The sequence below is a fragment of the Calypte anna genome, chromosome Z, assembly GCF_003957555.1.
Source record: "Calypte anna isolate BGI_N300 chromosome Z, bCalAnn1_v1.p, whole genome shotgun sequence".
Classification (NCBI taxonomy): domain Eukaryota; kingdom Metazoa; phylum Chordata; class Aves; order Apodiformes; family Trochilidae; genus Calypte; species Calypte anna.
Genome location: NC_044274.1, coordinates 67,075,650 through 67,086,580, shown reverse-complemented (window position 1 = coordinate 67,086,580; position 10,931 = coordinate 67,075,650). Strand labels below are relative to the sequence as shown.

Here is a 10,931-nt window from a genome sequence, read left to right as displayed (position 1 = left end):
CAGTTAGACTATAACATTAATGTGGGGGTGTTAAGAGAACTGATGCATGTGGACTGTACAAGTGCCATTTTATCTCACTGGAGTCTTGTAATTGGTGGACTAAGAACCCTGGTTCATTTCCCACTTACACATATCTTCAGGTTAAGCTACCAACAAATCACAGTTTTTATCAGTGATTTATAGATTACAGCATGCCTGCACATTGTGCAGTCTACCAAGTGCAGCAGATAGGACACCAACTGGAGCCCTGGCTGCAGCCGTACACTGGACCAGGACATAAGGTGAAATAATCCACTGCCTTCTATGTGTATTGAAGGCTGGTCACTGTGTGACCAGGGATGCTTCTCTACTAGTAATAAAAAAAAGGAAAGCAGGTCCTAGTCTTTGGCTCTAAAGAAGAGACTATAAATCGAGGTCTGGATTTTTGAATCACCATTTTTTATCACATAAATAGGGTACAAGACCTCAGTCCCTCAGTAGTGAGGACGTCGAGCTTCAAGCCCTGCTTGCCTCCTCCTTGCTCAGCTGGGTTCAAGCCACTGGGTCCTGCTGCATTCGGAGCTCAGCACTCAAGTCCTGCTCACCCTTTCTGTGTGCAGATGATGACAGGTAAGCTCTTCAGTGGGCAGGTAAGTCTCTGTGGACCTAATTTTTAGTGAACAGAGACACCTAATGTTCAGCTGCGAATACACACTTGACTCACCAGGGAGAAAGAGCCCAAACTGCCTGCACCCACCATTTCCTGCCAGCTTTTTGGGTGGCTTTCTATGCAGCCTTCTATGAGTTCTTCACACATTGAACTCAGCTGTGGGGTCATCACAAGGGCTACCTGGAGAACATTATTCCACATTTTTGAAACATTATAGCATTCTACAGAGCACATGCCTACAGGTTAGGTCCTGCCCTTTTGTCTCCAACACTGGGACCTCTGGCCATTGTATGAAGCACTGCAAAAGTGGGAGATGTTCCAGATGCAGCCACACATCTGGAGGGCTGTAGGAGGAGAGTGTCTTTTTGATATAGACCAAGGACTGTATTTCACAGCCTCTGTGCAACAGCTGTGAAAAGGAGATGCAGGTTTCTGGTGTGCAGCCTTTGCTTAAACTCTTAATTATTTGCTTTAACTTTTATACGAGCTTGTGGACATGGTAGATCTTTATATACAGCACCTTTTGCAGCTGCTTGTAAAATAGCTTTCTTCAACTACACATACTTTAGAAATAACCTAAAAAGAGATTAATTGGTGCATTTAACAAGTAATTCTGTTCAATGGTTACTGAAGACTGCTAACCTGTGCAGCTGTCCTCAGACTGCAGCATTTCAGTGCCTTTTTCCTCAGCAGTCACTAAAGCAGAGGACAAGAGTGAGGCACACACACTTCCAGCCCCATACAAGCACACAATTACCTGACAGAGCCATTTCCTTTGTAGTGAAATGTTTTCCGGGACTGTACCCTGTGGTTTTCTATGTCTGAAGAAGTCTGTTATTTCTCTTCAGAGGACAACAGATGAGTAGCTGGGTGTAGAAACCTGGTAACTTGTTGTAAGATGGTGCAAAGCAACTGGTATGAAACCCAAGGATGGCTTACCCAGTGATGGTTGTTGGCTCAGTGACCCCCAGAGGAGCACTATAAGGCTTGCATCACTGTGCTGAAGGCCAGGCTGGGCTCAGAAGGTTTGAGAACAAAGGTTAATCCACTGCTTCTTGCAGGATTTCTTTCACCACAACTTTTCTCTCAGTCGTCCTGGTTTTAGTCGTCCCTTTGACCAGTCAGAAGTGACAGTGATCAGGACAGGCATGGTGACTTATCTTACTCCAAGTTACATGCCATACACCATGAAACTTGGCAGCTTGTTCTCAGGGAGGTTTCTGCCTTAGGCTGAAGGAGTGCAACTGGGTGACGACGTCTTAAAAACACAGACCCACAGCAGCTGTTTCCTCAGGAAGAGGGACTGCTCTGAGAGCACAGCTCACACACTGCACTGCCTGCACCCACCTCTACCTGTGAAGGATCAGCACAGAGAAGTCAAGGTGCAAAGCCTCAGGTTCCTGTTGGTAAAAGGACATGCTACAACATCCTTGAGTTTTTTAAGTCAGGAAATTACCTAAAAAGACGTTTGGTTTTATGTTGGTTTTTTGTTTCCTTTTTTAAAGTATTCTTACTCATATAATATAAAGGGGGACCTTTTAATGTGAGATGTCTATTGCAAAACATCCAGTTAAAGCGATACTGCTTTCAGCTTTAATCCAATAGTTAATTAAAACTCCCTAATTGATCCCTTAAAGTGTACGCTCTAATTAACGAAAAAGGAATAGACATGCCTTAACTTAATGTGCAGCAGAAACTGGAAACCTAAAATAAGTGCTCTTCCTATTCTAAGGAATACTCCTGTATTCCTTACCAGTGTGTTTTAAAAAATAACTAGCCTACAAATACAAAATATATCCATGCAACTGAATTGCTGTATTTGGTTGGGATTTTTCTGCTGCAAGAAATGGATGTTCCAAACCCCTGCTTTCAGGAGATGGTCCTAAGCACCCCAAATCCAGAGCTCATTTTCTATCTGGTGTTCCTTCCATTTTCTCACCAAGGTGATACACGGACTATAAGGACACATGGAGGATAAATTAATTCTTTAGAAGAAATGGCTTTATCACTGGGTAGCTTTCCCTCAAGGACTGTTTTCCTCAATTACTGCACAACACAAGCTGAAATTTTAAAGGGCACATTTAAGGTTTTTGGGACATGGAAATACCACATCTGTCTGATGGCAGCCCCAGCTGCAGTAGAGGCTGGAGAAGCCAGTGGCAGAGACCCTGCAGAGCACCTGAACATACTGCCAGGTCAGCACAAAGCACCACGTGTTAGAGAGCACAGACAGCAGCCTTGTGGGAAGGGACTTGGGGGTCTTGGTGGGTAACAAGCTCAACATGAGCCATCAGTGTGCTACAGGGCCAAAGAAAACCAACAGGATGCTGGGCTGCATCAACAAGGGCATTGGCAAGCAGAGCTAAGGAAGTCATCATTCCACTCAGCGCTTGTCAGACCACACCTGGAGTACGGTGTTCAGTTTTTGTCCCTCCTGTACAACAAGCATGTGGACAGACTGGAGAAGGTCCAAAGAAGAGCCACGAGGATGATCAGAGGAGCAGAGCACCTGCCATATGAGGAAAGGCTGAAAAAACTGGGTTTGTTCAGCCTTCAAAAGAGAAGGGTTAAGGGAGACCTTATTACAATGTACTTAAAGGGGAGCTACAAAGAAGATGGAGTCTCCCTATTTACAAGGAGTCATGTGGACAAGATAAGGGGGAATGGGCACAAGCTGCTCCTGGGGAGATTCCAACTGAACACAAGTGGACAGTTTTTCCCCATGAGAACAGTCAGATATTCCCCATGGAATGGTCTCCCAGGGGAAGTGGTCAATTCCCCCACTTTGGAAAACTTGAAGTCTCAGCTCGACAAGGTGCTGGGACATATCATATAAACAATAATATCAGAAGGGTTGGACCAGATGATCCTTAAATCCCTTCCAACCTGACATTCTGTGATTCTATGATGGGAGAGGAGCTCAAGGTGCACCTCTCCAGAAACACAGTGCTTCAGTGTTCATCTCAGGGGAAGTGATCAGATGGAAGTGAAGGCCTACCACTGCAGGCTGCACAGGCTGAGCTGCTACAGTATTTTAATTGCAGGGTTTTAAGTTTGTTTTGTAACTTTTAAAATATGTTTTTCAAAGGCTCCAGTTTTTCAGGATGCAGTATCCATTTTAAAATAAATAAATCTGCCCTTAAGGAGGCATGTGTAATGCAAAACAAAATTTACTCCCACTCACCAAGGGACAGAAAAACTGAAGATTTTTAAACATTTTCCATGAAAGAATAAACCAAGCAAGCTGCTCACTTGCTCTTCAACTCTTTTCAGGTGTATTTCAACATGGGGATCAGAGGAAGGCATGAATCTGTTTCTGTCAGTGAACAAATATTCAAACAACCCAAAACATATAAACAACCAGGTTAATGAATGTGTATATTTTACCTGACCTACCATGAGTAGGAAGAATTGCATAACAAAGCTCTACAGGCTGTAAGTTTTACCTGGTAGCTTCACTGCTATAGCTGGTACGTACAGAGAAAGAAATAAATTCTTCCTAAAAGAAGGCAAAACCCAGAAACCAAGACAACCTTTTAGAAAATACCCACAATCCCTTTCAAACAGAGAAACACTCTTAAAGATCAGCATGATTGTGTTCATCTCTGATATGTACAAGCTGCACTTTTAAGGCAACAGTCCCAACCACCATTATCCAGTGGTCATAAACCTCCATGATAAAAAGCACATAACCCTCCTTGGCAACTGCAACCTGATTCTTGTTGAAGCAGCCAATTCCCTCTTCACAGAGCTGGCAGTGAGAAGAAATGTCAATCAGAGGTCATGCAGTATTTTGGCAGAAATATATAAAAATATAATATCCACTTGCTGTATTTCTGTTCTTACCAGCTTTTCATTAAGCTGGGAGAGTCTGGGAAGTAAACTGGAAATATGATGAGAGACAAAAATAATTTAGCAGCATCAGTCTGCTCGACTTTGTGGAACCAGCATTCCACTTCATGTAGTCACTACTCTGGAGTGAAGCACTTTAGAACTGTGGTTTAGAATCAAGAATCTTCAAAAAGTAACAATTTTGGGTACTTTCAGTTTGGGTTTCTGCAGCTTCAGTGTGTCTGTAATTTCTTCATAATCTGCACTCATTCCAGTAGCCCATCGCCCCACTGTCACCTGATCTGCAGGGGGAGAGACAAAAGATTATGGAAAGGTTAAGCTCCACCACTTTATTACACTTTCACTTGAGGTATTAAAGCACCAAATATCTGTCTGGTCTAGCTCTGAAGCCAATTTGCCTTACACAACTTTTTTTCTTTTATCTTGTGTTTTTTAAGGCAGTGTAAACTCCCTTTCTTCCCCCATGGAGATTGTCAGGGTTCAGAAACCATTACTACTTGTTTTCTGCTATTTGACTGTCCAAAGAAATATGCAAAGAGTATGCATTTGATACATTAGCTCTCATGCAAGCCCAAACAACTCTTACAATGAAGATTTCAGAGTAAGACAAGCATGGATACAAATTAAATACCTTCTCAATTATTCAGAATAAAAAACTAAGCCTGAGGAGGAACAGAGCAAAATTTACATTCACCAGCTCATAGCCCTGCATATAATCAGCATCATCCTTTTGCTGATTAAATGCTATTTTGAACAATTTGCACCCCTTTCCTAGAGAAAGCACTGGTTAACCAGCTGGTATTTCTTTTCTGAAGAAAATGACAACCTCATCTTGAGAGCAACAAATCAAATCATTATCATACCAAGAATATGACATAGCTAAATCAGTGTTTACCTGGATTCACTTCTGTACATTAAAGCAGGCCAAATAACTACATCTGAATAAATTATCAACTGTACTGCCTAAGCTTCTTTGCTAGCTGTCACCTATCCTCCTGCAGTTTAAAACAACTATTCATGATGCAGACTGATTCTAAAGAATGACAATGTGTCTTTGTAACATGCTGTCTCTTACCTGGATATTGAGACAATATTGTGACAAAACTGTGGTAATGTTGTCACAGTTCCAATTATTGCAACTGTTTTTAACCCAGCAATACTGGTTTTGAAACATCAGTGTGAAGACCAAGATGCCCCTTAGGAAATTGAACAGCAGTGGTCAAGTCTTCATTTCAGACAAAACTTCTTAAAAAAAAAAAAAACAAAAAACAAGGTGGAAAAAAATTCTAGATCTGCTTCATATGTAATTTAGAGCCCTACTGCCAGGGAGCAGAAAGGCTTGCACTAGACTGCACTGAGAGCTGAGACTGCTATTTCCCAGTTACAGCTTTCAGCAATGCCATTCCCTACAAAAGTTTCTTTTCTCCTACAGCATCTGTACAGGTTTGTGACTTACAAGTGTTAACCAAACAAACATAGTTTGCCATCAACGTGGCATGTGGAAATCCAATGAGGGCTGTGTTACTGGTATCAGCTCCACTGAGGAAGTAGGGGGCACTGCCAAAAAATCTGCTATGGCTGTGTTTGGAGAAATTTTTATTAACGTGTCTTTTTTTTCATTAGAAAATTGTCATGCCAGTTAAGTCTCAATCTCACTTGTTCTAAGCTAGCAAATCAGCATAGATCTAGAAGAATCAACAACATCATATATAAGACCAGATACAGCAAAAGTAGAAAAGTAGAAAATGCAAGACAGAAAAATGCACAAATGCATCACCACTTCAGTAACAGAACCAATGCTGATGATATTGCTTTCCTTAGCACAGGTTTTTTTTGTGTTTTGAGCAGTTTTCCCACCTGCACAGGTAACTGAAGAACATGTAACTAAATAGGTTACTAGCTGGTGAATCTAACAAATAGGTCACCTGTCTCCTTTCTCTCCCATCCTCAACTAATTACCTGCACATGCAGTTTTTACAAGCTGACAGTACCTGCAACATTATATTCAGCTCTACCACTTCACACAGAAGCCCTCAGAGAAGAAACCTGTTTTTTTCTACAGCTGCTAAAGTTGTGAACAGCAGCATGAATACCAACAAATACACATTAAATCATACTATCTTCAGAAACCGACAAACTAGGCTGTTTTGTTTTTTTTTAATGGAAAGTTGAAGTTTTGGATTGCTACTTTATCTCCTCCAAATACCCCATAATTAAGTATTCATACGTTAAGTCACATTTGCTGTTTGTTAGTTCTCTTCTCAAACCCCTTTTTCTTGATAAAAGTCAGGCAAAGCAGTAAATAAACATTACTCAACTCTCTACTCACACTCAGGACACTTCCCTGCATCTTACCTGCATTCTGTTTTTCTGGGCAGTCTTTTCTGAAGTGCTCCACAGAGCCACAAAGTCTGCAGCCACCACCTGTTAAAGAGGGAGTTGTTACAAAACCAAACTAACAGCAAACACCAAACACAAAACAACCCCACTACACTATTTTGCTCTTGTACCTATAATGAAAAATCTTGTTCTGGTTTTCTGTAGTGACAACCTGTCAATGTGATAAGGAAATGTCCTGAAGGACAGGGCTGCTCTCCTATAGACACAATAATGCCACATCTTGGAGTGGATACACCTGGAAGCACAGCTTCCTCTGCCTGTGTGTCTGATGGACTGGAAGAGCTGTTTGTAACCACACTGCTCTGTAAAGCACCACAGAATATAAACTCCAATCACCACATACTGAGTATTTCTGATTTGCCTGAAGCTCTGTTTTTGAGAAAAAAGTTGACTTCTGCTGGAATTCAGTTATTCAAAGGAAGTTTGGAAATTAACAGAAACTGCTGAGAGACAGGTAATGTGGCTGCACTTACTCAGATATGATACAAATACCATTCACAGTCCAAACACTGAAAGCAGAAGTACAATGACTCTGAAGTGATTCTTCTTCCAATTTAATTGTTTAAGACACTCCTTTGAGTTTGCAAGACCTCAAACTTGTGCTGGGAGACAGAATGCTATGTGTTGGTATTTGCTGGTGCCAATGGAGAAAGCAGGGAGAGCAGAATCCGAGTGAAAACTTCAAACTTAGATTTCTCAACAATGTGGTAATCTTCACTTTCCAAGGAAAATATCATATGGACACCTCCCAAGGTCTTTAGTTATAGCATGAGATTATGACTTTACCTCATACTTTGGCATATGTGCATTTAATTACACACTGACTACATATATACAGCCTTTTATGATTTTGTCTACCTCTTGAAATTGCAACAAGGAAGTTCTCTCATTTTGCATCTCATTTAGTTTAACACTAAACTTACATATTAAACAGAAATCCCTATGTAACCAACACTAACACTAAATTTCCAAAATTTCCCCAAATTAATCTGCTTCTGCTAAGAGTAAAAGATATTTAAAAATTCCTATTAATTGGATCCTCATTCAGTTGCAATGTTACTTTTCTCTGTAGCAGGTAGGTATGAAAAATGTGCTTTGTGTTTAGTAAATCAGTACACTCACCTTCAGCATACAGTCCCTTGGGATTATCTGGACATGACCTTGAAAGATGCCCCATCTCACCGCAGATGAAACATTTAGCATATGGAAATGCCCCTGCAAAATCCCACAGAGTTTATGAACCACACTAGGAAACTTCACAAAGTTACAGATGACTGTGAGCACACTCTAACTACAATATAATACCATGCTGCTTTACTATGAACTGTCTCTCACACCATTAGGCTCACTGTTGTAATACTGTAGCCCTTTGAACATATTAGCCTCTCTCCTCTGAACATTCAGATTGCTAAAACACAAAGTGTGTGCTTCAGAAGAAAGCACCTCAAAAAATAAACCTCTGGGACATACCAACAGCTGGGTCTACTTTTGCTTTGCATTTGCTGATGTCATGTTCTGTGGAGCCACACCGGTAACAGATTCCTGTGCCCATTTCTTCACTTGCAAGTACAGCAGGACAATCAGCAACACCATGACCAGGTTCTCTACAGTGGAAGCACACCTTTGAAAATAAAAATTAACTTATAAGCATTTTCATGGGCAGTTCACATAGCAAAACACAGCACTTACAGGTAGTATTACTGAAGAATTCACTTACTCCTGTTATCTGACTGTCACCTCTAGATAACTGCTTCCCTTGGCTAAAACCTTGAGCATGCTATCACTATTTGTCTAGTGTTGACAAATGAAGTCACTGTACCAATAATAAACAAGCAAGCAAACAAAGTTCTGTGAACAGCAGTCAAGAACTTGCAAAATCACAGTCTAATAAGACCTTCCAGCTTTTTAGCAGACGAACATATCAAGAGATTTTCTCCTCAGGGAATAAACAGCTAAATAAAACAGCCTGTCTCAAAGTAGCTGTCAGAGGCTGGCACCACTAAATTGCATTATTACGGGTACTTCTGTGCCTCCACCAACACCACACCATGTGGGATATCCACACACTGACAACTGAGATGAACACTAACAGTTGATTTTTACAACCAGCACAGCCCTGTTCCCCAGGCTCTGTAAGTACTATTGCAATAAGTGCTTGTGTAAATGTAAATGATGTTACACCACTCCTATAATTCACTCATAAAGACCTTGGCTATCTCAAATAAGTTAGCATTGATTCTCTTTACCATGTTCCCAGGATATATTCCACGTAAGTTTATTATGGATACCTAAGTTCGTGCTGAGATAGCAGATTCAGACAGTCTCACTAGAATCTGTTGGGAACCTCAATGCAATTCCCAAGCAGAGACACTGTAGAAAGATGCCTCAAAACAAGAAGCAAGAGCATTGTGGTGATGAATCCCATACACAAATGCAGTGAATTAATTTCACCCAAGAGATAACAGTGACTACAGACTCAAAGGGTAGCAGGAGAACCGTTCAACTGAAAGGCTAAGGCTGAAATTCATTGCTTGTTTCAAAGATGAGATCCTTTAATCCACTTTACTAACTCGCAACGTCTCTTTGCAGGACCCGCAAAGAATAAGGCATCTACCTTTTCCACACAGAGCTTTCCCTGAGTTTTTAAAAGTTACCAGGGACGGACAAAACCTCCATGTCCCGAGGGGAAGCTCACCATGGCGTTTTTCTTCTTCTCTTGCCTCTTCAGCCTCCTGTCCTCTCGCCGCTTCTCCTTCCTCAGGGCTATGGCCACCTCCAGCTCAGCGCTGGCCGCCTCAGATACCTCCCCGCCCCGCGAACTCTGCTGCAGGTACGCCGCGAACCCGTTAACGTCTTCGTTCAGATACTCCTTTTTCTTCTTACTCTTCTTCTTCCTCCTCTCTTCCTCCTTCTTCAGGGAGAGAGCGCCGGACCGGCCCTGAGAACCTTCGGGGCCGCTCACCATCTCCTCCCAAGGGGTGGCATTCAGCGCCTTTTCGCCGGAACCGCCGCTCCGGCGAGCCCACCTGGTCATGGTGGGGCAGCTGCTGGGGAGAGCCCGGCAACTGACCCGGAGAGAGCCCGGCAAAGCCCGGCAACTGACCCGGTTCTGCGGGTCCCGAACTCCACCACCCCGCCTCAGCGGTACCGACCTTTCTCCGCGCGCCGGTAGTGGCGTCATCTCTCGGCGTGCCCACCCCCGGAGTCTCTTCCCCCCGCCGCCATCTTGGGGCGGAGCAGCGGCGGGTGAGGCGGTGCTGAGAGGAGCGGGAGGGGCCGGGCCAGCAGCTGAGGGGTGGGAGAGGGTCAAGCACCTCCCCAGAGAGACGGGAAGGTGGTGGGGACTGGGAGCGGCTCTCGGTCCGCCTTGGGATCCCGGCGAGTCCCGGTGCTCCCGTCCTGAGGGGAGCCGCTGAGGTGCGGTGTTCCCCTGGTGTTCTCACCGGCTGGTTAACAGAGTGATGTGTGTGCGGTTGTTTGCTGCATTGCCTTGCTGAAGTAGTCGTGTCCACAGTGTACGTGTCTGCCGTTTGTGAGCGCACTTCAAAAGGCTCCTTAGCCCTCTTCCGGAGAAATTCTGACTTCAAAGAATCATAGAATTTTTAGGGGTGGAAGGGAACTTCAAGATCACCCAGTTCCAACCCCCTTGCCATGGGCAGGGACACCTCCCACCAGATCAGGTTGCTGAGAGCCCTGTCCAGACTGGCCTTAAAAACTTCCAGGGATGGGGCTTCCACCACCTCTCTGGGCAACCTGTCCCAGTGCCAAATTGTTCTTCACTGAAGGTGTGAAAGGACTGTGTGACGCAGTGGTGCCCAAGGAGCTGCTGGAGGAGCTGTAAGGATCACCAGGGGTGTCAGGAATGCCCTGCAGTCATTCTCGGGGCGCAGCCCGTCTGCCAGCAGCTCCTCGGAGTGACACAGCGCAGCACCCAGTGCCAGCCTGGCTCCTGTGTCACAGTCTGTAGGTTAGTGCTGTCCCCATATACAGCACAGGGTGATATTGCCCGGGTGCCACAGCGCTGCTCAGG

The 10,931-nt window shown here is 43.7% G+C and overlaps 1 protein-coding gene across 1 annotated transcript; it reads right to left on the bottom strand.

Moving 5' to 3' along the window:
* Positions 1-3,995: 3,995 nt before the first annotated feature.
* Positions 3,996-10,108, bottom strand: ZCCHC9 (zinc finger CCHC-type containing 9). Its single transcript, XM_030467239.1, has 5 exons — positions 9,597-10,108; positions 8,372-8,522; positions 8,024-8,116; positions 6,857-6,925; positions 3,996-4,782 (listed from the first exon to the last, which is right to left on the bottom strand). Exons 1-5 carry the CDS (start codon positions 10,080-10,082, stop codon positions 4,667-4,669), a joined length of 915 nt encoding a protein of 304 aa, XP_030323099.1. The 5' UTR covers positions 10,083-10,108; the 3' UTR covers positions 3,996-4,666.
* Between the last annotated feature and the right edge of the window lie 823 nt (positions 10,109-10,931).